Here is a 27,014-nt window from a genome sequence, read left to right on the forward strand (position 1 = left end):
TAAGTCTTTAATCCATTTTGAGTTAACTTTTGTGTATGGTGTAACATCATGGTCCAATTTCATTCTTCTACATGTGACTGTCATGTTTTCCTAAGATCATCTATTGAAGAGATCATCATTTCTCCATTGTATACTCTTGGCTTCTTCGTTGTAAATTAATGGATCATATATTCATGAGTTTATGTCTTGGCTCTCTCTTCTACTCCATTGATCTGTGGGTCTATTTTTATGCCTATACCCTCCTGTTTTATTACAATTTTGTAGTGTAGTTTGACATCAGGAAACATGATGCTTCCAGCTTTGTTCTTCTTTCTCAAGATTGCTTTGGCTATTTGAGGTCTTTTGTGGTTCCATACAAATTTTAGGATTGTTTCTTCTGTTTCTGTGAGTTGTTTCTATTAGTGGTATAGTTTGTTTGTATTAGTGCTATCACATAATTCATATAGGCTTTTTTACTATTTTTTTTTCTTTGCTCTCCTCTGACTGGATAATTTGGATAAATGATCTGTCTTTAAGATAGATTCTTTCTTCTGCTGGATCAGGTCTGCTGTTGATATTCTCTGTTACTGCATTTTTCATTTCACTTTTGTATTCTTTAGCTCCAAAATTTCTGTTTGGTTCTTTTTTTTTTTTTTATGATTTCTATTTCTCTATTAAACTTTTAACTTTGTTTGCTTATTGTTTGCCTGATTTTGTTGAATTGTCTTTGTGTGTTCTTATAGCTAACCGAGCTTCCTTAAAGCAACTATTTTGAAGTCTTTACTAGGCAAATTGCAGAGCTCCATTTTTTTGTGGGGTCAGTTGCTGTATATTATTGTGTTTTTTGGAGGTGCCATGTTTCCTTAAGTTTTCATGTTCCTTGAAATTTTTTTTTCCTTTTTAAAAAGTTTTGTTGAGATATAGTTGACATATATACTGCATGTATTTAAAGTGTACAATTTGATATTTTTTCTTATTAGTCATCTATTTTATACATATTAACGTATATATGGCAATCTCAATCTCCCAATTCATCCCACCCCAACCCCCCACCACGCTTACCCATTTGGTGTCCATATGTTTGTTCTCTCATCTGTGTCTCTATTTCTGCCTTGCAAACCAGTTGATTTGTACCATTTTTCTAGATTCCACATATATGTGTTAATATACAATATTTGTTTTTCTCTTTCTGACTCACTTCACTCAGTATGACAGTCTCTAGGTCCATCCTTGTCTCTACAGATGTCCCAATTTCATTCCTTTTTATGGCTAATATTCCATTGTATAGATGTACCACATCTTCTTTATTCATCTGTTGTTGGACATTTAGGTTGCTTCCATGACCTGGCTATTATAAATAGTGCTGCAATGAACATTGGGGTGTGTGTGTCTTTTTGAATTATGATTTTCTCTGGGTATATGCCCAATAGTGGGATTGCTGGATCATATGGTAATTCTGTTTTTAGTCTTTTAAGGAATCTCCATACTGTTCTCCATAGTGGATGTATCAGTTTACATTCCCACCAACAGTGCAAGAGGGTTCCTTTTCTTCACATCCTCTCCAGCATTTATTGTTAGTAGATTTTCTGATGATGCCCATTCTAACCGATGTGAGGTGATACCTCATTGTAGTTTTGACTTTCATTTCTCTAATAATTAGTGATATTGAGCAGCTTTTCATGTGCCTCTTGGCCATCTGTATGTCTTCTTTGGAGAAATGCCTTTTTAGGTCTTCTTCCCATTTTTGATTGTTTTTTTTTTTTGATATAGAGCTTCATGAACTGTTTATGTATTTTGGAGTTTAATCCTTTGTTGATTTGTTTGCAAATATTTTCTCCTATTCTGAGGGTTGTCTTTTTGTCTTGTTTATAGTTTCCTTTGCTGTGCAAAAACTTTTAAGTTTCATTAGGTCCCACTTGTTTATTTTTGTTTTTATTTCCATTACTCTAGGAGGTGGGTCAAAAAGATCTTTCTGTGATTTATGTCAAAGAGTGTTCTTTCTGTGTTTTCCTCTGAGAGTTTTATAGTGTCTGGCCTTACATTTAGGTCTTTAATCCATTTTGAGTTTATTTTTCTGTATGGTGTGAGGGAGTGTTATTTTATTCTTTTACATGTAGCTGTCCAGTTTTCCCAGCACCACTTATTGAAGAGACTGTCTTTTCTCCACTGTATGTCCTTGCCTCCTTTGTCATAGATTAGTTGATCATAGGCTTGTGGGTTTACCTCTGGGCTTTCTGTCCTGTTCCATTGATCTGTATTTCTGTTTTTGTGCCAGTACCATATTGTCTTGATTACTGTAGCTTTGTAGTGTAGTCTAAAGTCAGGGAGTCTGATTCCTTCAGCTCTATTTTTTTTTTTTCTCTCAAGATTGCTTTGGCTATCAGGGTCTTTTTTGTCTCCATACAAATTTTGGTATTTTTTCTTCTAGTTCAGTAAAAAAAAAAAAAAAAATGCCATTGGTAATTTGATAGGGATTGCATTGAATCTGTAGTTTCTTGAAGTTTTGCATTGTTGTCTTCATATTTGAAGAATCAGTTGCCTCCTTTAATCTTTACTGACTGGCTTCAGGAGAGAAATACCTTTTGTCTACTAGGGATTCTGAAGCTTTCTGAGACCTTTTCTGTGGATATGCCTGCTCCACGCTTTTCCTTCTCTGGGGGACCGCTGTAGATTGCACTTTCTCTGGAATCTGCACAACCAGACCAGGTGCTGACAGCTTTCCCTGGGGTAGTGGTGGATGCTCAAGCTTGTGTGCTTACTCCCAATCCTGCTGAATAGGACTGGCTATCTGCAACTGCTCACAGTTAATGCCCTTGGCGGGGGGATGGGGTGGGGTGCAAAGTGAGCCAACCACACAGCGTGGGGTTGTGTGTAGGTGAGGCATATGGATTGTCTTGTGTGTCCATGGGCCAGTTGAGGGGGCGGACATAGGTGAGGTATCCCCAGAAGCTCGTGAGTAGGCTCCCTAATGGAGTCCATGAAGTAGTTAGGAGGATCTGTGTCCCTTTGATGCTGAGAACCCTGGATGCTGTTCTCCCAGCCCCTCCCTACCCCCGAGCTGTGTAGTATACCTCAGTATTCTGGATGGGGCAAGAAAGCAGTGGTCTTTTTTGGCAGGGTCCCGCACAGCTGGGGAAACTGAGTGCTTACTCACACACCCTCACCTTCCCCCATTGGAGAAATCATGAGTTAAATCATGAGCTCTCTTGGCCCTGAGCTGTGCTGCCTTGAGCAAGTGGTGATGTGGTTCAAGTGAAACTGTCCCTGTTACCCTCTTCAGTGCATCCAGTCTTGGATTTTTTTCTTCCTCCAACAATGTGCTAGATCTTCCCCACTGGACTCTCAGACTTCCACAGAGGCCCTTATGTCAGTAGATGATTTTCAAAATTGGTGTCCTTTGGGGGAAGACAGTAGAAAACTCCTATTCTGCTATTTTGCTCATTGACCGTTGTTTTAATGTTTACCCTGGAGCTTTGCATGTGTCGTGCTCCCAGAGCTGTAAGCAAACAGGATGATTATTTATGATTTTGCCTTTTGCCGGCATGTACCTTCTTGGCGAGGCCTCCAGAATTGGGAAGGAGTCAGGAGGACAGCTTCTTTGTTCCAGTGGTGCTATGAAGGCCTAGTTCGGTGCCTGGCATATAGAGGTATTCAGTAAATATTTGCCAAGGGACCAGAATAAGAAACTTAGAAAATGCTGTCATTTAGTGATGAATCTCTGCCTAATTGCAAATTTGAGTAGTCATTAATAAATAGTCACAAATAAATATTTATTAATTGATTTACTGATTTTTAAAATGCATTAGTCTAGACAAAAGATTTCAGTAGTCCCCGTCAGACTGAAAAATTCAATAATAAAGAGTGTCTTTAATTTTTCATATTGTCAGCATAGTACACGTTGGTAGATAAAGGTTTTGGCACTAGGAAAGTGCCTCCACAGGAAGGATATTTTGGTAAAGAAGACTATTCTTGCCTCACTGACAGCTGTTGACCTTTATCATTTTAGGCCATGAGGTGTCACTTTAGAGTAAGATTTTTTAAAATGCCTCAACTTGGGAGAACTTGGCTATTAATCATAGGGTTGATTCTGTGTAGCACTAAAAACTGTTAGTTTTATTTACTCAGAAGTGTGAGTAAATAAATGCAATATGGACACCAAATTATTCACTACAACCTGTGCCCAGAATAAGTTCAGAAGCTTCTCAGACTGTAGAAGTCTTTGATTTTCACGGAAATGAAGACAGCTGTGTTCAAAAGCAAGAGTACACACTCCTTCTACCAGCCACCAAACAAACATTCGAGAGTTAGCATTCGAGATCACTTTAGTTTTAGCCACAGTGTGTTTACTGCTTGTGTTCAGTTTTGAAGTGCTCTGTGTACATAGTGTTAACCCCTTTATAAGAATGTCAAAAAGTCCCGGTTAAAAGAGGCATGTAGTTACCATGGAAACAAAGCTGCATCAACTGCATCACTTAGGACCTGCATCCTTTAATGAGTGCACTGGTTTCCCTAGAGGAGCCTGTTCTCTCTGGAGAGCCATTCCTTTGTTTCAGGTAAAGTGCTTACCATGACTGCCCCTTCAAAAAGGGTTTTCTATGCCAAATTATTTCCATGTCCCTGAAGTGGTCCATCTGGATGATCCCTGTTTAGTAAGTTCACAAATTCCAAGCAGCTCATTCAGGGGACAGCCAGATTATTTACACAGTGTTCCTGGGCTCCCCTCTCCATTGAAGGTCATGTTGTCTGTGCCAACAGATACTCTGCTTTTCCACGGGTGGTGCCTGAACATGATAAATCAAAATTCAAGGCCATGCTTTGAGCTGTTGCTACAAATACGTTGTCAGAAAAACAACAACAACAACAACAACAACAACAAAAAACATAAGGGGCAGAACAGGCAGCAAGGAAAGAAATGGAATGAAACGTAGTAGTTGTTCATTGGTGCCTGATTGGGGCTAGCTGCAATCCTTTCTAAGTGGTTTCTTTGGGCCCTGACTGGGGTGTAGACACCGGGTGAGATTCAAGCATGAGTGCTGTTTGTTTTGAGGCTGGAAGAGGACAGTGCTGTGTCTGGATTCTTTCTTTGATTTTTAAAAATCATTTAGCCTTGAAGCAGAGAAACTCCCTAGAAAATATCCATCCATACTTTTCAAACAAATGAACACATCTAATCTAAGAGCAGTGAGAAGAGATAGTGGCACCTCTCGAAGCTGAGAGTAATTCTTACGTTTTTCAGTTTATTTTATTTTTATTAGAGAGGCTGGTTGTGGGCTCTTTCTTTTCCAAGTTCCAAGTGAACATGTGATCTCTACCAAAGTTTTCAGTTTATGAAAATTCTGTTATAGCAAAGCAACTAAGGTATCCCGTGAAAGTCATCATTCATATATGATTATTTTGTCTATATATCTGGTATTATTTAGTTCTTTCTGCATTTGATCATCCTTTTCTCAATTAGATATTTATTACCTCTTGTCTTACCTCTTTTGTTTTGCCATTTCCTTTTTTTTCGTTAACAGAAAATAATGTAAGTTGACATTTAAAACTAAGTTATTCATTTTTCTTAAAAATGTATCTTCTATTTTACCACAGGGCATGAACTATTTTAACACTGACTATTCTCTATCTTGTGTAATTTTAACAGCAAAATTCTTTTTCTTTTCCTTTTGTCACCTTGATGTTTATGACTGGTATTTCCTACTGTGGTGCTATTTCTAAAAACTAGTATTTTACGTTTCCTCCCAAAAGGTAGTTTTAGCAGATCTTAAAATGCTAAATTTTATTAATATCAATTTGTTATTTTTGTAGTAGGTATTTGGGTCTCTAAGGTTTTTGATATTCCTGTATCTCTACCCTCACTGGTAGTGTATAAGATAATTAGAATAAAGTCTTATTTTACTAAGATCCTTTTTTAGGATATAAAATACATCTTATTTTATAGAATCTTGGATATTCTATAGCATTTACTCATTCATTCATTCTGTGAAGGTCTACTGATGTCCGCTATGCACCAGCCATTTTTCTACGTTAGGTATTCCAGTGAACAAAACAGACAATATGCTCTCCCTCACTGGACCTTACCTTCTAGTGGGGGAGACATAAGACACAAGAACAGTGAAATGTGTAGTATATTATATTGTGATAAAGGCTAAGGGAAAATTAAGCAGGGAAGGGGATTTAAGAACTGGGGGTTATGTTGAAATTTTAGTTTGGGCAGCCAGAGGAAACCTTACTGTAGTTATGGCGTCAAGGAGGAAAGATGCAAATCAGAAGAGCAGCAAGTGCAAAGGCCCTGATGTGAGAATGGCCCAGGGTCTGAGGAGCTGGAAGGAGACCAGGGAAGAACAGTGGAGTGCAGGAGGGGAACCTTGCCTCTTTGCATCTTCACCATCTGCCCAGCTCCCTGCACGTAGTGACACTCAAATATTCATTGAGCAAATTCATGAAATTAAATTCCAGAACTTGCAGGGGGGGAAATCTCTAATAACTAGCTGGATGTGGGAGGAGAGGGGGAGGAGCAGATGTCTTCCCAGCTAAGTGTGTGTGGCGGGGCTGAGTGTATGGTGGGGAAGAAAGAGTGGTTTGGGTGGGGAGGAATGGAAAAGAGTGAGTTTTCAGTGGAGACGTTGGATAGGCAGTTGGAAACACAGCTTTGCTGCTTGAGAGAGCTCGGGCAAGAGAGGGATCTGGGAGATGACAGTTGAGGGGATGGGACGGATGAGACCCCCCAGGGAGCTGGCCTTGGACAGGGTCACGGTGTGGGGATGCAGAGAGGTATGGATGCCTTCTGTAGGCAGAGCCTCAGGCCTAGATGGTGGGAGAGAAGAGGACGGTAAAGAGCAGGAGTTGGGTCTGGTGCTAGCGTGCTATTGACCGCGTCAGAGGCCACTGATGAAACTGAACATCAAAATAGAAAATGTTTATACCGCTTATTCCCCTCCCCCACCAAGCCCTTCCCCTTCCCCCTCCCCACTGGTAACCACCAGTTCTCTGTATCTGTGAGTCTGTAAGAGTACAAATTATGAGGTGTAAAACAAGCTGCAAGGATATATTCTACAATGCGGGGAGTATAGCTGATATTTTATAATAACTGTAAATGGAGCATAACCTTTAAAAATTGTGAATCACTGTATTGTGCACCTGTAACTTATATAACATCGTAGGGCAACTATGCTTAAATTAAAACAAAAAGAAAATATTTAGTGAATGCTGAATTGAAGAGAGAATCTGTATGTAAATCTCATCAGCGGAGGCTCTCAGTCGCTTGAGCTCGTTGAGGGACCACAAGGACCTTTGAGAGGCGGCCCTCAGTTCGGTGCTGAGGCTCCAGTGTCACCAGCAGGTGGCACCGTCCGAGGGGGGTGATCCCATGAGCTTCCGAGGGCCGGTCGGCCTGGACACTCCGCCACCTCACCTTTAGCCCAGAGCCGTGGAAACGTTTCTGATGCCAGCCAGTACTGCCTTTCGTTTCAGTCAGCCTGTGTGCTGCTGAACAGGGTTCCTAAATGGTACTGAGCTCATCAAAGGGATGCCTGTTCCCATGGGTCCTCTTCCAGGGCATCAGTAGACTTAGTGCTTTGAGACTTCTGTTGTTCTTAGTCAACATGCCAAGTGATAAGCTATTTGTAACAAGTAGGGAACGGATTTCCCTTGCTACACATCAAGGCTAGATGTTAACTGGCGAAAAGAGAGCGATATCAATTTGGGACCCAAGAAACGTGTGTGTGGTTATCCATGTGCTGTGCTTGCCTTCAGGCGGAGCAGCTGGTCAGTTCACTGAGTGGAAACAGTCACGACTGGAAGAAGGTGATAAACCAGGACCCCTTTCCTCAGTGGCAGAAGAAGCAGACTTGGCAGGTAACGTGCACCCAGGCAGCCGGTCAAGCAAGATTGTGGCAAGTGCGTGAGAAACAGAATGTCCCAATGTGAATTACAAGGCAGTTACAGTTTTATGATCATAGTAGCTGCAGCACCCTAAAAACTAAGCACGTTGTCCTTTCAGAGACAAGCACATTGCTGCACAAGTTGTAGATAAAAGCAAGCACTCACTATCTCCTCCTGGCGTTTTAATTTCTGCCTCTTAACTCTTTGTGGCAATTTTCAGGGCCCAGGTGTTCTTCAATTTACAGGTCTCTGCTTTCGTTGCTGGTTATTAGCTAAATTTTTGAGTTAGAAATATCCACTCTGTACAAGTGAAGGAGAATGATCTGAAAGGTCTGCATCTGTGGCGTTGACTTCCTGGATGAGTGATACTACCATACTTTGAAACAAAAGGCTCCAAGAAGGCAAATTTGGAAGCCCCGAGGTACTAGAGGGCGGTGGTTAAGAGCCAGGCAGCCTGGGTTCCAATCCTGGAGCTGTCGGTGTGAGCTTGCACCAGTTATATGATATCTGTGTTCAAAGTGGTCACTAAGAGTGCCTGTTTCTCTTGGACCTGGTGAAAATTAAATGAGCTGATACATCCAAATCTTTTAGAACAGTGCCAGACCCCTCACGAGCCCTCGTAACATTCCTTGGCACCTAGAAGCTGTTATGCCAGCATTGCCCCTAGAAATGCCCTACCCATCGCGGCCTCCTAAAAGCCGACCTCTTGCAACACCTCAGCCTGTTTCTTAGACGTATTATCAGCTGCTCTGGTTTACAGTGCTGGGAAAGTTTGGATGAAATGAGCGTATGCCAGAGGGTGAGTTTTGGTGGGAAGCAGCGTGGAGCATCCTCTGAGGACTCTTGGCGCAGGCTGGCCTGGTGGGTCACGGCCGGAGTCAGTCCTGCTGCCGTCATAGCCAGGCAGCCAGTGGGGCTTCTGCATCTGGCTGTGCTTCCAAATGACTGTCCACGCTCTGGGCAGCGGGTGGACTGAGCACACCTTTGGTAGTTTTGTTTAATGTTCTGTTCTTCTTGTTCCGAAGGCATTTCTACCTCATCCTTAAAAGTTATGCCAGAGAACTTGACAGGTTCTTCAATGATCACCACCTTTGAAAACCTCGCTAAAGAACTGAAAAGAAAATACGAGGTAATGGTCCCCTGAAAAATGAAATGCTAGCTCGTTATGCGTTTAAAGTAACAGGTTCATATTCATTAATACTGTTGCTATCCTTCCTTTGTGAAGGTGTCCCTGAGTCTCTGGGGAGGTAGGTTGGTCTTAGCTGTGGTCCCTGAATTTAGTGCCTTTGTGAATTTTGGTTTGTATTTATAAGACAGCTATTCCAAGTCCATTTGCTACCGTGGGACCAGATGGTCCTGTTTGGAAAGGTGAGTCCTGGTTTGATTTTGTCGATGGCACTCTCAGAAAACTGGACAACCAGGAAGCAATGATTTGGTCACAGTGATAGACAAGTGGGGGTGGGGGGACCGTATGGATGAGAGAGGTGTCTGGGACTAAGATGGAGGTGAGCTCGGGTGGGTGGTCAGCTGAGTGGTGGCCAGTCGAGCCACCACACATACAGGCTGTCACAAAACCTTGTCTCCAAGGTGAGCTTGGAAACCATTTCTGTCCCCTCCATTATGTCCTGTTTGTAAATCCCTACTGAGTTAGCTAGCACATTTGAGAAAAGCATCTTCCCCTAACATGCTTGCATGGAACTAACTTGGAAGATCTCCAGTCTTATTTTCTGCGATATCAATGTAAGCTAATTTATAATGGAAGTTTGTTGATGATATTCAATAGGTGTATCAATTGCGTGCATATGTTTTCCTATTTTAGCTTCTTGTCCTTTATTGGTATCTAACCGGAGGTAATGCATGAAGTGTGTGACATGGTGTCTTATTATAATTCTTTAGTGATAATTTTGCTGTGCCTATTATGTGCTCACAATGTTTTTAATACAAAGCCCACACGCAATTTATGTAGTTATGTTTAACTCAAAATGTGCTCATTTTGTTATTGTTATGGTTTAGCTTAGGTACAGAGGGAGCCCACTTTATTCAAAAACTGAGAAGCAAGCACCAGATTGCCTAATGAAACTTCTAAACCAGATACATCTGTGCAGGTAAGTGTTGGGTTTCAAAACAAGGTTATGAAATCATGATCCCTCACAAACAACATTTCCAAGGGGGAAATGTTGAAAGGGGACATATATTTTTAAGATAAGAAACATCTAGAGAAAAATATGAGGTATCTTTGCAATAAGAAGATTAAGTAAGAATGTCTTTTGTCACATCCAAGCAGTCTTGGTAAAATTTCTTGCTTTTGTTTTCATCAGGCTGGATAAACTAGAACAGTTTCACAGTTTTGTTCTTCAAGAACTGAGCAAGCTCGAGAAGGATCTTCAGGGTCTGGAATGCCTGGAGGAGGATGTTCTGGTGAGGTGTTTTCATCTGGAACATTCTCTGTGACTTGAGAGGATCCGTTCCCTGGTAGAATAACTGTCAACCACTTCAACCAACCAAACTTTTGTTCAATTTTAGGGATTTTGGGGGAAGCAGTCTGATGATCTGAAATCATTCTGTGAACGGCAACTGCTGAGGTATTTTTTTCTTTTTTTTTTTTACAAGTATTCTTTCTAGAAGTTGAGGTATTAGCTAGAGCCTGAGTGGTTGATGTTGGTAAAACCTTACATAATTAGCTAAGTAGCCACATCTTTTCTCTGGAGCTTCCTGGGTGTAGAGTGTGGCTTGGGATATAGACCAGGAAGTATACATTTTGAAAAGTATAAACAGGATCATCCAAAAGCCAGTGTTTTTGATACAAATTGTTATCTTTTTAAGCAGTAATTTAAAAATTAAAATAGATTTTGAGAAAAACATCAAGCTTTTGAGTGAACAGTTGATTTTCAGTTAAACTGAATTGTGTTCTTGATAGAATATATTCTGTATACCTTATATATATGTGTATATACTTTAAACATGTATATATTTTAAAACGACACATTGATTTATCTTGCTGCACGTTCCTTTCACTGTGATTAGTCAGCTACATTCTGAAGCTGCTGCTTCTATCCGTTTGGAATATTGTCCCTTTTTTATTTTTTTAATTTTATTTAGTTATTTTTATTTATTGGCTGTGTTGGGTCTTCATTGCGTGTGCAGGCTTTCTCTAGTTGCAGCGAGTGGGGGCTACTCTTTGCTGCAGTGCATAGGCTTCTTACCGCGATGGCTTCTCTTGTTGCGGAGCACAGGCTCTAGGCAAGCGGGCTTCAGTAGCTGCGGCACGTGGGCTCATTAGTTGTGGCCCATGGGTTTAGTTGCTCTGCGGCATGTGGGATCTTCCCGGCCCAGGGATCAAACCTGTGTCCCCTGCATTGGCAGGCGGATTCTTAACCACTGCGCCACCAGGGAAGCCCTGTTCCTTTTTTTAGAACGTAGGGAGTTGGGGAATGGAGAGTGAAGATTTTCCCTCCAGTGCCTGTGCCCTGGGAGAAATTCTAGTGTTTTCGTCCTGCTTGAATCCAAAGGGATCCCTACATAAATTTATAATGGCTAAAGCTTCCTCTGCCAGTTAAGAATCAGCTTTTATCACAGAAGTCTAAGTCACATGGTTTCAAAAATGATATTATTCTTTAAAAAAATTTCTATTTATTTTTGGCTGCACCGTGTGGCATGTGGGATCTTAGTTCCCTGACCAGGGATTGAACCCACGCCCCCTGCATTGGAAGCGAGGCGTCTTAACCGCTGGACCACCAGGGAAGTCCCCAAAAGGATATGATTCTGATCCCATCATGTATTTCAAACCAGAACAACAAAAACTGTCAAAATTTGAGTTATCCATGCTCCTGTCTGCTCCAGTTAACATGATGAATGATAATGACAGTGTAGTCTATAGATTTTCAAAGTTCTGTCGCACACACCATCGCCCTCCAGGTACCATTATACATGATGAAAGTGGGTGTCCATTTAAAATCTCTTCACTGAATGCCCGTGGTTGGTTATGAATGGTTCTCATACTGGTTGGAACCAAGACCTCTTCACACTTCTAAAGTTTATTGAGGACCCCCAGAGAGCTTTGGCTTTGTGGGTTATATCTGTGAATATGCTCCACATTGAAAATTGAGACTGAGTTTTTTTTAATGTATTTATTTAAAAAGAACAGTAATAAATCTTTACATCTTGATGTAAATAACAATTTTTATGAAAAATAACCGGACTTTTCAAATCAAGAACTATGAGAAGAGTAGTATTGTTTTATGTTTTTTCAAATCTCTTTCATAGAAGACTTTATATCTGCTTCTGATTTCAATCCATCGTGACACCACACATCAGGTAGCCTCTGGGAAACTCTACATTTGTGAGATCGTAAGGGTGAAAAAAGCAAATTTTATCTTAGTAACAACGTTATTACCACAGTAGTTTTGACCTCACAGATCCTTTGGATGTTTAGTTCATACTTTGGGAACTGCTGATCGTGGTTTGTGTGTATACGTGTGTGTGAAGATTGGGCAAGGTGCAGTTTTATTGGTAGGGGGAGAAGGAGAATGTGGATAGATATTGAAGGCTTGACTTGAGATGTACATTCAGTTTGTGATTTCAGCATCGGGATGGAGTTGTCAATGGGTAACTGGATATTCAAGACTGAAATTCATGGCAGAGGGGCTGAGCAAGAGACTGGACGAACTGACTTAGGGACCAGTTAGAGACAGAAGTTGTTCCAGGACAGAGTTCTCAGGCTGCTCCAGTGTGTTGAAGTTTGATAAGGGAGAGGAAGCCAGCAGAAGAGGGTGAGAAAGAATTGTCCAAGGAGATGCAGATGTAGAGAACGGACTTGAGGACACAGTACGGGGGGCGGGGGGAGGGGGTGGGAAGCTGGAACGAAGTGAGAGAGTAGCATTGACATATATACACCACCAAATGTAAAATAGATGGCTAGTGGGAAGCTGCTGCATAACACAGGGAGATCAACTCGATGATGGGTGATGACTTAGCGGGGTGGGATAGGGAAGGTGGGAAGCAGTCGTGGGAGGGAGAGGATATGGGATTCATATATAAATACAGTTGATTCACTTTGTCGTACAGCAGAAACTGGCACAACAGTGTAAAGCAATTTTACTCCAATACAGAGCTTAAAAAAAAAAAAAAAAAAAGAATTGTCCACAGAGGGGGCAGTGTTGAGGGGATGAGCACGTGTGTGTACGTGCAGCACAGGCAGTAAGAGGTCTAGATTCTATAAGATGGTCACCAAAATGTCCTCTGTGGTTACTTCTGTGTGGTGACATTTTAGGTGACTTTACTTTCTATCTTAGGCTGTTCTGTATTTTTAGAATTTAGTTCAGGATATAAATTGCTTGTGTGTAATAAACTCAAAGAGCATAACATTTATAAAGTAGGAGTGAGCTTTTCCCCCTCTCCCTAACCCTTGCTTTTCTCTATCATCCAGAGAGAACTATCTCCTTACTGTTTAGTATATATTCTTCTAGATATTTTTTTCTGTTTGTGTAAGAATATATACAAATCTCTTTATAAGTTTAAATATATATGTCTTAAGTAACGTAAATGGTACACTAAATATTATGTGTGTTCTTCCATTGTTCTCTCAGTAACAGAAGTAGGATTCCTTTCCAAGTTAATAATGATTTAATTTTTTAAATAACTGTAAAATATTCTAGCTTATGAGCCTGCTGTAACTTATACATTAGATTTCCTATTGATGAACATTCAGATTGTTTTAAATTATTATTACAAATAAATCTGTAGTGAATACCCTTATTACCTATATCTTGAATGACTTTCATCACCAGGAAAACATTACTATTTTATTTGGGGGAACAAAAATAACAAATCTCCAAATCAAAATAGTACTAAAAGAGGATATGGGTAAAAGCCTAATCTGGGCTAAGAATATTAGAATTCCCAGCCCTAGTGGGGAATTGGATCAAATGCAAATTAAATGTACGTGTTACTGTCGGTCATATGTAAGAGAAATCAGACTCCAGCGGCTAAACCAAACAGGGGTTTTGTTTTAACCTTGGAAGCAGCAGCCCAGTGGGTGTTTATCCAGAGCTGGTACGGCAGCTTTCCGTGGTCGTTAGGGACCCAGGTTCTTTTAGCTTCCTGCTCTGCCATCCTTTGTGTGGCTTTGGCTTCGTGGTCACAGGATGGCAGCTCTGCCTCTAAGCGTGTTTTCTGTACTCCAGGCAAGGAGAAGGGAACAGGTGTGAAGGATTTGGTAAAATATGTGTGCCAGTAGAATCTATTCTCCCCCACCTCCCTTTTTTTTTTGGATCGTGTTTCACAGCATGTGGATTCTAGTTCCCCGACCAGGGATCCAACACACTCCCTCTGCAGTGGACACACAGAGTCTTAACAACTGGACCGCCAGGGAAGTCCCTCACCCCTTTTCTTCAAACTAGGGAAACAGTTTCGTGGAAGCCAAACCAATAGACTTTCATCTCCATCTTACTGGCCAGAACTGAGTCACGTGAACCTCCCTAGTTACAAGTGAACCTGGGGTGGGAAGAGTCTAACTTCCTGCATGTTGCCATCCTCCCATAAAGCGGGGTTCTGTTAATAAGGAAGAAGGGGAGAATAGATGTTGGGTAGGTAGCCAGTAAGGTCCATGATGCCTGAATTAAATTATATGTGCTGAACACAGGAAAAAGTGGAGAAATAAATCACACAGGTGATCCTGTCTGCGGTCTGCTCAATGAACATGCGCCCTAGTGTTTGCAGTAGGATGGGAGACTCTGTTCCCTCTGTTGACATCAGCCCCTACTACCTCTTGTTTTGTGAGCATCTAACTGGGCTCAATGACAACCTGGTTATTAACAACATGCATTTTTCATACAAGGTGGCCCCAAAAGCTAGCCTAGCCACTTTATCTGGTCCTCTCCCCAAGAAATAGCTGTCTTTCCCCCAACACCAGAGGAAAAAATAACCTAGTGCATTAGATTGTTGAGAGATGGCACGTGTCTCGAAAGCAGTAATGTGTTTAAGAGATTTCTGAGAGTGGATTTTGACCCCAGGCAGTTCCCCTGAGTGCACTGACCTTACCTCCCAGTGTCCATGTAAGATGCAACTTCACTAAATATCTGACTTAGGGATGTAGCCAATGACAAGCAGTGACATTCATGTTGGCTCACTGAGTTCTAGGGACCAGGGAGGGGAGAGTTCGGGCTCCACTAACTACTCTTTTCCTGTTCCTTTTCCACCAGTCTGAGCCATGGGAAGGAGAGAAAGCTGCCTCCAGTCACACCAGCGGTGCCTTAGTGCTCTGGGTTCATTCACTCCAAACGGAATTCCTGAGGCCTGCCAAGTTGGAATAGCCTGTACTATGTTGGTAGTTTGTCCATTTGTTTACAAAGGTTGTTAACCTTTTGTATTAAAATTTGGTCAGAAAATAGGAAGTTTGGGATGTTTGCCAACTTGGAGTGATGTTGGGTGTTTTTTTTTTTTTTTTTTAATGATTTTTAAAAGTAAAATTGATTTTTGTTTGAGAAGTGTGTTCAAGTTATTTGGGGGCAGAGAAAGCTTGGCATCTGTATATATACTACTTAGTATATCTCTTTAAGGGAGAGTTTACTTTGAATGGGATGAAAATAGCTCAGATGAAAATGGTGTTATATTTTGAAATAGTTACTCTTTTGTTAGATCTGCAGATGTTCTAGTTTCTCTAGAACTTTAACAAAACTACCAGCATTAGCAGAGGAGAAATATTCATGTTTTGATAATTACTAAATGCTCTAATAAAGTCTGGTACATGAAGTTGTATATATCAGTTGAGTGAATTTATTTTAGAAAAATGAAACCTAGGTAAGTTAAGGCCATCTACAAAGGAACTTTGCTTATGATTGGATACGTACAATTAGAGACTGTAGACTGAAAACCAGCTTATACATTATATAATTAAGTTATATAATATAGCTTATTTATAGTTTAATCTGCCTAAAGCAATCTTTACAACCCATCTGTCATCTTTTGAGAATTTTTTAATGAGCTATGTTTTAGTATATTGTTGTAAGCTTTATAGAGTATAAGAGCGTTTATTGAATTAACTTTGTTTTCAGATGTGATTCACATTTAAATCAATAGATTTTGGGTAAAGCAGATCGCCCTTCATGATGTGGGTGGGCCTCATCCAATCAGTTGAAGGCCTTAAGAGCAAAGACTGAAGTTGCTGGAAGAAGCAGTTCTGTTTTAAGATGGCAGCATAGAAACCCTGCCTGAGTTTCCAGCCCATTGGCCAGCCCTGCAGATTTTGGGAGCCAATGCTGAAAAATATCTCCCTCCCTTTATATATAATTTACATATATGTGTATTTTGTATATCAAGGTATCTATATGTATATCCTACTGGTTCTCTTTCTCTGGAGAATCCTGACTAATACAGGGTGTCTCAAAGCCAGCGTAGCTGAGACCTCTGCCAGGAGCCTAGGGAATGAAGTGTGTGTGTGTGTGTGTGTGTGTGTGTGTGTGAGTGAAGGTGGGCAGGGGGGTCAGAGTGGTTAGAATATATGGACAATGTGTCAGTTCAGAACTTTGATGCTTTTTAGAAAACTATGTTAAGCAATAAATCTCCAAGATGAAAAAACTCAGCTTTGCCTTGGGTCAATGAAAGCTCGAAAAACTTGTTTCTACATGGGCTAGGATCTGGTTTATAGGAGGCCCAGTGTACTTGGTCAGGCTCCTACTTTCCCGGTCATTTTATGGTTTGATTGTCCCGTTTATGATATGGTCATTATTACTGGCCAGATAATAGAGAAACAAATGCCGTCTGGATTCCAGAGGACTGGGCACCGTTGGCTGAAACCCCTTTTACTGGGAATTCAGGTAAGCTAGGGGCTCGCCTTTCAGTCTTTCCACTGGGTCACTGGATTTCTTCGTGTGGCACAGGGACGTTTGATGGTTTATAGCAGCACACGGTGCCTCTGCAATGTGTCGACTTGGCTAGGTGACCTGAATGTCCCAGAATCCCTGCTCCTGTCCCTTCCTGGTGAGAGTGGGCCACAGAGAGAGTCCAGTGGGAGGCTTGCGGGGCAGAGGAACGGGCTTGCCATTTTGTGTGCACAGGCCTGTCTGCTGACTCACCTCAGTGCCAGGCCTGCAGCTGCTCTGCCTTCTCCTGATCCTCTGTCAGCTCCTTCTCCTGGGCCAGGTGTGTGTGTGTGTGACAGGGGCCAGGTGTGTGCAGAGCTCTGTGACACAGGCCCTGGCTTCTGCAGGACACCCTCATCACGAAGGTCAGAGGCAGCTAGGCTGGCAGTCTGCCCTTGGGGGCTCCAGCTCAGGGCTTGCTCTCGGTCTTCCCCACTTCGTATCCATCCCCTCTTCCTGTCTGCTGTGTGAACTTCAAGCTCCAACATCAGACCCAATGTCAACAGCCTTACAGAGGCTGCTTAATCACTCCCACAGCTGTGTAAGATCAAGTTCTGTAGGGAAGTGTGTGGGTATCTCCTAGAGGTCCTGCTTCTCAGCTTGCACCCGAATTGCACCCAAACACATAGTGCAATAGTTTGTTGCTGTTGTTATCAGGAGAAAAAACTTCAGACTTCCAAAGTGTGCTTATTCACACTCGGTGGTGGCGTTTCAGGCGTGTTGGTCTTTTTCTCGAGCCAGGAGTAGTAGAACAGTGTGGCATAAACAGTGGTCTCAGCGTTCATCTTCAGTTCCCCCACGTGAATGAGGGGAGACTGAATCCTGACATGTTTAGTAGTATAAACAGTACATTCTCACCATTTGTGACAAACCCGTTTTCCCTCTAGGGGCTGCCCACGGACGTGAGCTCTCTGACCAGCGACCTTGTCTGATCTCTTAAGTCTTTTATTAAAAACCGTGGTGTGATGCCTGGCCCGGGGGCGGGGGGGGGGCCCTGAGGAAGAGCCTCACCGTTGCGGAGGGGATGGTGACTCTCGTTAGAATCCTGGGTGTTTAACCTCTGGAATTTCCTTGGACAAAGTTTCCTCGTCTATTTGGAGAATTCCTCACTCATCAGGACTAAGCTCAGGCACTGTCTCCTTTGGGAAAGTTTTCTTGGTAAGCTGTTTTCAATACTTCTATTAATTAATAATTGTTTCTCCATCTACTTTACCAGACTATGAACTCTAAGGGCAGACATTTCATCGGGGTCACTTCTGTGTAGAGAGTGTAACATACAGCACTGGGAAGGTAGATCTGATAAATTTTGCAATTGAACATTACTATTTCTAGAGTTTATCAACACCCATAGGATTAAATTAGCCTTAAAAAAGTAAAGGCTCATTCTACAGGGACTGTCTTTGGTGAAGGGCTGACATCTTTCCGAGAAATTTGCAACTTGTAACATTTATCAGGGGAGTCACAGTCAACAGGAAAGTTCATTTCCCTCAAAATATATGACATCAGTCCAGGCAAAACTGTGCAGAATTTTCCCTTTCGTTTCTCAGTGCTCAGCTGTCACAAACTCAGATGCCTTCAGGGGTCAGACAGACTCACCGGCCGAGTGTAAAAGGACAGCGGCGGTAACGGGCAAACATGGGAGCCCAGCCCCCACCTCAAGGTCACAGGCCGTGTCGCGCGCAGGTGCCGAGGTGCGTGCGGGAGACTGGAGGGCGCTGGGGGTGGCCGCGCCCTGCCTCACCCCGGCGGGGCTGCGGAACAGGACTTGGCCTCCGGGGGTGTCACAGTGGGCTCCCGGGGGGGGGGGGGGGTTGCTCGTAGTAGAGCCATGCTGGCTGCCTTCCCAAAGTGCTCCGTGAGGGTGTGGCTTTGAGATGTATTTGTCCTCTGCGTGCCATCCCAGTGTGCCCTCAGCGCAGCCTCTCCAGACAGAAGAACGACCTACAAATCAATAGCTTTTACTGTTTTTTTTTTTTTCCCCGGTGACTAAAAGTCATGTGTTACTGAAGGTCAAGGGATAGTTTAGGTGAGTGTAGTTTAGGTGTTGTAAGAGTGATTTTTTTTTTTTTTTTACCTGCCCTGGAGTAGAATTCTCCTTTAATGTGAATGTAATTTGATTTTGAAGAAAGCCTAAATAATAAATTTAAGTAGTAATAGTAAATGTAATAATAAAAACACATTGAATTTTCCTTTATACAGAGAAACTAAAACTTATTTAGGTGACCTTAATCATGTATAAGCAGCTTTTAATTTACAACAACAGTTATTAGGCTTTAATGAATTGCTTCCACCCATTGTTTAAAATGATGAAATCCCAGTTGGTTAAGGGGAGGCTCTTTAATCCCCATTCAGAGAGGCAAGATGAAGTTTCCCCGCTTCAGGGCACCTCCCACTCCCTCTTCCCCTCCTGCTTTTCAGTATATTCTGCCCCATCCTTCTTCCTGCCCAGGAATTTCAGCTACTTCATACGCAGACTTTGAGTCCTCTTTTGTACCATTCTGTGTTTTATTCTCAACATCACATTAAATCTCTACTCTCTACAGCGACACTGTGCCAATCTGTGATCTGCTCTATGACCTTAAGTCTCTCCCAGGGTTCACTGTGGTCAAGTCTGGGCTCACATGCCCACACCTGAGCTGCAGCGGCCTCCTGTCTGCCCGTCTCTGCAACGGGAGAGTCCAGGGCTGCAGAGCATGGTACCGTGTTGTTTGTGCCCAAGTCTCTTCAACCAATCCAGTGCTCCGCCCTGGGTTATGCTGTATAGCAGTTTTTGTTATAACCTTTACATCCTGTGCTTATTTAATTGGTCTGTAAGAGAAAAGCCCACTGCTTATTGAAATGAATTAAACATCTAAAATTAATTGCTAAAACATCACCTTGTTAAAAAAATGCCTGAGTAATAGGTCATTTCAAATAACATGCAGAACACATTTTAACTTCTTTGAACCAAATAAAAAGAATCACCACATACTTTAGTGTAAAATCAATGTATTATACAACAATTATACAGAATGCTTTTTATCTACAAAGAAAAATGGCTTCTCCTGCCTCCCTAGCTGCCCCCATCATGATACCATGTTCTTAAGATACAAGTATTTTCAAAGGAAAAACAAAAAAAATCCTTATTTTCCAAATAAAGTCTCCAGAAACATAAAATGATATGAAATATTGGTCTCTTACAAAGTACTGTTTGTTCATCACAGTAAATAGCATCTTGCCTTAAAAATACTTCTCTAATGGGGAGGACTTTCCCCCACAATACACCTAAATAGTTCAGTATATAATTTTGATGGGTTGAAATTTCTGTATTTAACTCCATGAAGTAAATATTTCATCTTGTTAGTTTAAAAAATTGGATTTAACAACATACATGCTTATAATACTCATTTAAGTGTTTTCATACCTATGAGTAAGGAAATTTATCTGGGGGAAAAAACCTTTGCCTTTTTTCTTAACAAATGACACATTTTTTTTTTTAAGCTTTGCTTTAGGAAAATCACATTAAAAGTAAACATTCTGTTTAAACTTGTAACACTTAACAGGTGAAGATATTTACCTGATTCAATTTTTGTGACTAAGACTTCATAGCTCTGTATTTTTACCAGCTCTTGAATGGTTTAAGGCTATAGGTGTTTCATTAAGCTTCTCTAGAATTAAAGACCAAGCTGGAAATAAGCATCCTGAAACCTCTAACCAAACTGAGCTTGAAAGTGTAAACTAATCAAGTTTTTCCTTTGATCAGAGAGGTTTCCAGCTGTCTGGGCTTTCTCCTTTGGCTGAAGGATGCTTCTTCCCTCCTTGCTGTGTGGATATGAAGCCCATCAAAGCATCCAGAGCTGCAGGGGTGATGTCAGGTGGTGAGCCTAGGGCCTCACTGATGATTAAGAGTAAGCCGGAGACGGTGACTGACCAGTGCTGTCTGTCTTCTTACCTGCGGTGAGTGTGCTTTGATAACAGATTTTAGCTCACGTCAAGACCTAAAACTGAACTAGAGCCCAGCTGCTCCGAGGCGCTTCCTCCTCAGTCCATTGTGGGTTTTGTCACAGAGGAGCAGTAAGAGTCATGCTCCAAGCGAGCCCTTGTTGTAACATGAGTTTCTGGGAGAGAACGATACTTACAACTGTGCAGGTATGACGTGATGAAGTGAGAGTTAAGCACCCTAGAGCAAGTTGGTTTTAGAAAACTATTTGGAAAGATAGAATCCAAGAGTAAGTGGGCATCAGACAGAAGATGTCTGTTTGGTGGAAATGGGTCAACTGGCAGAGAAGGGGCTGCAGAGCGCAACGCCCTTGCTGTGATGACTGGACTAAGGTTAGTGGCCTTTCAGAGCACCGGAATCCCAAGGGGTGTTTACAGGAAACCGAAGTTAGAAGAGTCCATTTGGTCAGTGTACATGTCAGTACCAAAGTCAGTGTGTTTTTGTTTTCCTGTAGCTAAAAAAAAATTTTTTTAAACTAAAGCTCAGAAAAAAAGAAATGCCCCCAAAAGGACAAAGCTGCTCCCAAACAGCCTGCAGTGTGGTGGGGCAATGGTGACAACGCCTTTGTGGCACCTATGCCTCCGATGTTAATGTTATGACCTAAAAACTTCTTAAAATAAGGTAGGAAAGAAGGTAAAGAGTCAAAGTTGGCAAATCTTGTTTTATGGGGTATAAAAATTTTAGGGGTATAAATCTTCATGAAATCTTGAGGAAACATCTTCAGTTTCCTTTCTTGGGACCGTTTAATAGCAAATAACAGTCCCACCCTCGGGAGAAGGGAGATGGTCCCTCTCACCCTCCTCTGCCCTTGTGCTTCCTTGTGGAGCGCGTGTTACCTGAGCAGGAAAAGGCTGCGCCGAGTTTGTCAGACTGGCGCTTTCCACTGCGGCCCATTCCTAAGCCCAGGGCTCAGGGTCGGAACCTTCCCCTAGCCCCTTCTCTCTTCCTGTTTTCAAAAACTTAACCTGCAAAGAGTGACAGTAGGTATTTGGAGATAATATTCACAAGGAGGCTCACAAGGAATCGTGGACAAGTTCAATGTCTGCTTTGCCCCCAGTGCTCAGTTCTGACTTAGAAATAGTCCAGTGACACAGTGTTCTAAGGAAGAGGGCCCAGTGGACTCACATCCTTGTTCAGAGAGGAAGTGGGCAGGAAAGCCAGATCCTGCTTTTAAAGCTGAGCATTGCATCTGCCTCCTACCCCGAAGCCCTGTAGCAGCGGAGGTAGATGTGAAAACAGGAATATCTAAAAACCCAGTGAGAACTGAGGAACTACTTCCTGTCCAAGCCCCTGAGCTGTGAGGGTTGGGCAGAAGATTCTTCTTCAAAGTAAAAAAAAAATACAAACTTTATTACCATGACACTAAGTTGAGAATTAGGAGTAGCTGTGGGAATGTGAGACTCCAGAGACGGACAGACTTGAGAGAGAAAAGTTTTGTTGGGTTTTCCTTTCATGTGATCATTTTAGTATTTTCTGGGGTTGATTCCTAAAGGAACAAATGGACTGATTACTTCCTGTACTGACAATTATTGCTGAAAATAGATTAGAGCATACCCTGTATTTAGAAGATAATTAACATTTTGTTTTAACCATTTTAATCTGAACAAAACTCTAACTTATTTGCAGACTTGCTGTGAGAAGCAATGCTCCCCGTGTCCTGGCTTTGTAGGTACATAAGGCGTTATCAAGAAAGTGTCTGGTGTGGGGTTAGGTCTGTGGGGGAAGGAGAGGAGTTGCACCAGTTCTGAGGTCTGCAGAGCTGTCACCTCACTGCTGATGGAAGCATTCAGTTAACAGATTAACCTTATAGCAATATAGGAATACATTCCAGGTGCAAATGATGTACAAACTCAAAAGAAATTAGTTTATGCTAAAACATATATAACTTTCAATTCAGTCTTTGCTTTAAAACAAGCCAATCTGTTAGGCTATTATATATGCTTTGTCTTACTTGACATTTATTGTGCTTTCTTGTTTATTACTCCATTCGTTGCAGTGAAGTAGGCTTTGGAAAAACCATTCTTAACTTCTTTCCCTGCAGGTGGCTCTTCCGTATCTTTCTTCATTGGCTTTTTCCGGTATGTCTGTTGGATGTGTACATGTTGAAGAGAAAAAGAGAAAATAATTTTTTAAAAAAGACCTTGTCTATAACATGACATGCTGCCTAAGACAATGCATGATTTTCACTGGGTACTGAACTTTCTAGTAAGAATTCTTGTTTGTAATATGACTATTTTTAAGCTTCTGGTTAAAAATAAAAATAGGGTAAAAACAAGACAAATGCATGAATTCCAACAATGAAAAGTTGTTTCTTTCACCTTATCCACATCAGATTAGTATTTATATATTAAGTTTTATGGGATTATCATTCAAATTATTTAGCATTAGTTACTTACTTGGAAAGAATGATTTTTTTTGAAGTTTTTTAAAAATCAAGGAATAAGTGACATACAACATTACGTTCGTTCAGGAGTACAACATGATTTGGTATCTGTATATATTGTGAAATGGTCACAGAGTCTAGTTTACCATCACCACATATAGGTACAGAATTTTTTTGTGATGAGAACTTTTAACATCTCATCTCTTAGCAATTTTCAAATATGTAGTACAATATTATTTTTAACTAAAGTCACCATGCTGTACATTACATCCCCATGACTTAAGGATATAATTTTTAAAAAAATACAATTCAAGTGAAAAAGTGCTGTTATGTTAAAAGTACCAGCACCTGGGATTTTGGCTTGATTTGCGTTTTGGCCCCGCCTTCCTATTCTAACAAGATACTCGATCTCACTTTTTTTTTAAAAAAGTAATAGTATCAACAGGGTTCAAGAGCGAAAAGCATATGCTCAACTTTAAAGGACTAAAGACTCTGCTTGAGCCAACAGGTGGGGCTTTGAGTGCCATCGGCCCCCCTGCTGGGCTACCGCTTGCCTTCAAGTTTCAACACCAAGATGACTCCCTTAGCCTTCCTGCAACATTCAGCAGCTTTGTTTTTTTGGGTTTTTCTGGCAGGGGGTGGAGGGGTGGGGTGGTGGTGGCTTTGTTTGGTTCTATCAATGGTTATTTCTTTAGAAATTCTCAAAGGAAACTTTTATCTCTTACAAAAGACAAAGCCTTGCCAGTCCAATTTCAGAAAGACAAGCGCTGAAAAGCTGTCAAAAGTTCAGTTCCCACAGTTGGACTCTGTATAAAAAACCCATGCATTTGCTGAAAGTCAACCCAAACTAAAAAATCAGCAAGCACTTGTTTGTCTGCAGGAGAAAATACAATTGACTACAATTTCAAAAGTACTGTTTTGAATAAACTATATGTTCTCCTTTTTCTTATGAAGCTTTCTATTTCCGCAGCCCACAAAGAGCAATTTAAAATCTACAACCACCTGAGGCCTGTGCTGTTATCGCTGCCATCAGTTCTTAGAAACAGTCGCTGTGAAACTGCATTTTAAAAATCTCGTCCATTGAAATTGTTAGTTAAAAAGAAAATGACACTTAAGAAAAAGTCAGTGTGACCTTTCCATACTGGTTCTCCTTAGAAGAATTTTTTTTTTTTTTTTTTTTTTGAAATAAACAGAGAGTCGACAACATTGCAGTAGCTGATATGGAAACAGTTTTTTTAAAATATTAAGTTCATTTGGTCCATGTCTTCCTCCATTCATACAGAATTCCTGGATCTGTGTTAAACACTGTGTATAGTAACTTTCAGAGGTCCGACTTTGGTAGCATGATGCAAATACATGATTGCAATGCATTTCTTTGATAATAAAACTATATGCATGCACTGAACAACGTCTAACAAAATGCCCACCAGACCCTTAACAGCAGTTATCCTTTGAGGAGGAGGAGGGCTCAGGGAGGAATGCACGTTTCACTCTGTACTGTGCGCACCTGTGTTATTTGAATTTATCAACAAGCCTGTGCTACCACAATATTTAACTGGTAAAATTAAATACATAATGCATAAGTGCAGAGTCGACTTTTCCCGCTGAATATTTACAGGTAACTTACCTGCACGTAGAAGTTTAAGAACAGGATGACCAGCGTCAGCATGTACGAGGACTGGAAGATGAGGCAGCCCAGGGGGAAGCCGCAGGGCCTCACGACGGCGCTCAGGGTGTGGGTGATGGTGAGCACGAACTGCACCTGTAGGGGCGGCAAGGTGGGGGGCCACGCTGCAGGGGCGGGCAGAAACCAGCCACTCGCACTCCCTACTCTTGCAGGAGTTAAACAAGAAAACGCCGAAGCAGCCCACTGTCCTATCCAGAAGTTTTGTTTGAAATCAGGAAGTGTATAAAATTGGCCTGATTAATTTCCTCCTGGAAAAATCAGTTGAAATCATTTAGATAAAAATGCTTTAACAGATATTAATTTAAAAAGTATCCATAAGCACGTTTTAACACATAAGGTTTCACTCTTAAAAGTCAGTTTTTAGAGGAAAATAGGCAACCTTCTCACACGCAGAAAAGCCCCTGACCTCCAGGGCTGGGACTGAGGGTGTGCAGATGCTTCATGTGGAGAAGAGCTGACAGAGGGAAGACATACCAGCTGAGCCTGCGTGAGATACTTCTTCCACCAGAGATACTTGTGCATAGATGGAAACACAGAAAGGCCATAGTAGGAGTACATGAGGATGTGGATGAAACTGTTCAGGGTGGGTCCAAAGAAACCTAGAAAAGTACAGTATAGATTACTGTTCTTCCAGAAAGTAGGACTGTTCATTCTTTGTCAAGTAGTGTTCTTCCTGTACGTTGTAACTGAAGACTAACGACAATGCAGCACTCACAAAGTTCACCCTGATACCTGTGCCACTGTCCCAGGACTCAGCCGATGTCACACAGACAGAGGGACTAAGCTGGGGCAGGTTTCAGTCGGTGCCCACCAAACAGGTAACTCCTGACGTGCAAAAGGCTTTGCTGTCTGTCATTACTGTCATTAATCAGGTGGCAGAATTTGAGGTGTCTTTGCTTTAGCTAAACCTTTGAGCCATCTGAGTTGTAGAAACAACCTGTGTACGTGGCTGAACAGGGTGCTAAAGAGGCAAGGAAAATGTATCGCTCTTTGTAGTGAAGTAAATAAAGTCTACCTGAAAGGGACCCAGAACCAGGAGATGCTGCGGAAGGTGAGAGGATACAGGAGAGAGAGAAGGTCCAGCAGGATGAGAAGAGGCTGGGGCGGGGGAGAGGCAGGCCTGTGGTACTGTCCTGGTAGCTGGACCACCTCACATGGACTTCTGGGACAAGGAATGTCTAAAATTGTTTTAGGGTATTTGCTGTCCTGGGTTGTGCCACTGAATTCCCCCATCCCCAGCTGTCACCTTCATGAAATATTCTGCCATCAACGTGGGTGAATCGTGTTTCAGGGAATTAAGAAGCAAGGGCTAAGTTCTAGGCTGGGTCAACTAAGAGTCAAAAGGATCAAGCTGCGAGAGACGAGGTGCCAGAGATGGAAACAGGGAACTCGCTGCTGTGAGGATGACATCAATCCATGCAGGTAAGGGGCTGGGACCGGTACCAGCACAGTGAACGGTGAACGTGCTGGGTCTGTGCACTGTCAGCCCTGTGGAGCCAGAGGACCACCTAATAGCTCTGGCCCCTTGGATATATTACTTGGTAAATTCTGTTTCTTATCTGGAAAATGGGTATAGTAATTACCTCTTAAGGTTGTGATGGGGTTAAATGAGATAATACTATGTAAACTAAAAGGCACTGCACATATATTGGTTAATTGATCAATTTAAATTCTCCTGCCTGGTTCCCAATCCTGGGTTAGCGATCTGGATAGACCAATGCAAATCAATGAATAAGAAACAAGAGCAACACCAGGAATCTAGCAAGTCCTTAAACATTGACTGGGTAACTTGTCAGGGCAGTGAATTTATATGAAAACACAAATATAGTTTCACAGTACCAGGCAGCACAATATTAGTGATGTTTCTTTACCAACCTGAGTTTTCATTCCCATCAATTAAAAACAGTAGTTGATGCTTATTTTTATAATATTCTAGACTGAACAGAAATCATCATACACACAGAATTCCTGTGAATGAAATATGATATCTTTACACAGTGATCATTTAAGACCCACTTGCAGATGCTTTAGTGATTTATAAGTGAAACTTGATAATCACAGAAAATAACTTTGACAACAGTCCTTTGATACTGATTATAGTCTATATATTGATTACACTATAAGTCTATTATAATCTTAATAACTAAACTCAAACCAGAGTATGTCAGTCTAGGAGAGGTGTAAAAGCATCCTTCTGTCCACTGCACTGCCAGCAATTTTTCTTTTCACTGGAGTTTCAGTTTGCAA

At 41.6% G+C, this 27,014-nt stretch overlaps 2 protein-coding genes across 8 annotated transcripts in view; one reads left to right on the plus strand and one right to left on the minus strand.

The window, feature by feature from the left end:
• SYCP2L (synaptonemal complex protein 2 like) overlaps positions 1 to 17,694 on the plus strand; it is a 52,521-nt gene extending 34,827 nt beyond the window's left edge. For 2 of the 4 annotated variants that reach the window (XM_057699161.1, XM_057699164.1), the window contains 6 exons: positions 7,732 to 7,833; positions 8,886 to 8,989; positions 9,874 to 9,965; positions 10,179 to 10,278; positions 10,384 to 10,442; positions 15,060 to 17,358. In XM_057699161.1, the coding sequence (XP_057555144.1) occupies positions 7,732 to 7,833; positions 8,886 to 8,989; positions 9,874 to 9,965; positions 10,179 to 10,278; positions 10,384 to 10,442; positions 15,060 to 15,114 (512 nt within the window). In that variant the 3' untranslated portion in view covers positions 15,115 to 17,358. Of the gene's footprint in view, positions 1 to 7,731; positions 7,834 to 8,885; positions 8,990 to 9,873; positions 9,966 to 10,178; positions 10,279 to 10,383; positions 10,443 to 15,059; positions 17,359 to 17,605 lie in introns of those variants that run through there. The other 2 variants (XR_009048022.1, XR_009048023.1) reach the window with 2 other exon arrangements.
• The window catches only part of ELOVL2 (ELOVL fatty acid elongase 2), a 73,670-nt gene continuing 51,317 nt past the window's right edge, over positions 4,662 to 27,014 (minus strand). The window contains exons 6-9 of one of the 4 annotated variants that reach the window (XM_057699167.1): positions 25,242 to 25,366; positions 24,708 to 24,842; positions 22,649 to 22,781; positions 4,662 to 4,760 (exon numbers count right to left, since the gene is read on the minus strand). In XM_057699167.1, the coding sequence (XP_057555150.1) occupies positions 22,656 to 22,781; positions 24,708 to 24,842; positions 25,242 to 25,366 (386 nt within the window). In that variant the 3' untranslated portion in view covers positions 4,662 to 4,760; positions 22,649 to 22,655. Of the gene's footprint in view, positions 4,761 to 11,982; positions 12,192 to 22,053; positions 22,184 to 22,648; positions 22,782 to 24,707; positions 24,843 to 25,241; positions 25,367 to 27,014 lie in introns of those variants that run through there. The other 3 variants (XM_057699166.1, XM_057699165.1, XM_057699168.1) reach the window with 3 other exon arrangements.

The sequence above is a fragment of the Hippopotamus amphibius genome, chromosome 11 (assembly GCF_030028045.1).
Source record: "Hippopotamus amphibius kiboko isolate mHipAmp2 chromosome 11, mHipAmp2.hap2, whole genome shotgun sequence".
In the NCBI taxonomy this organism is placed as follows: Eukaryota; Metazoa; Chordata; class Mammalia; order Artiodactyla; family Hippopotamidae; genus Hippopotamus; species Hippopotamus amphibius.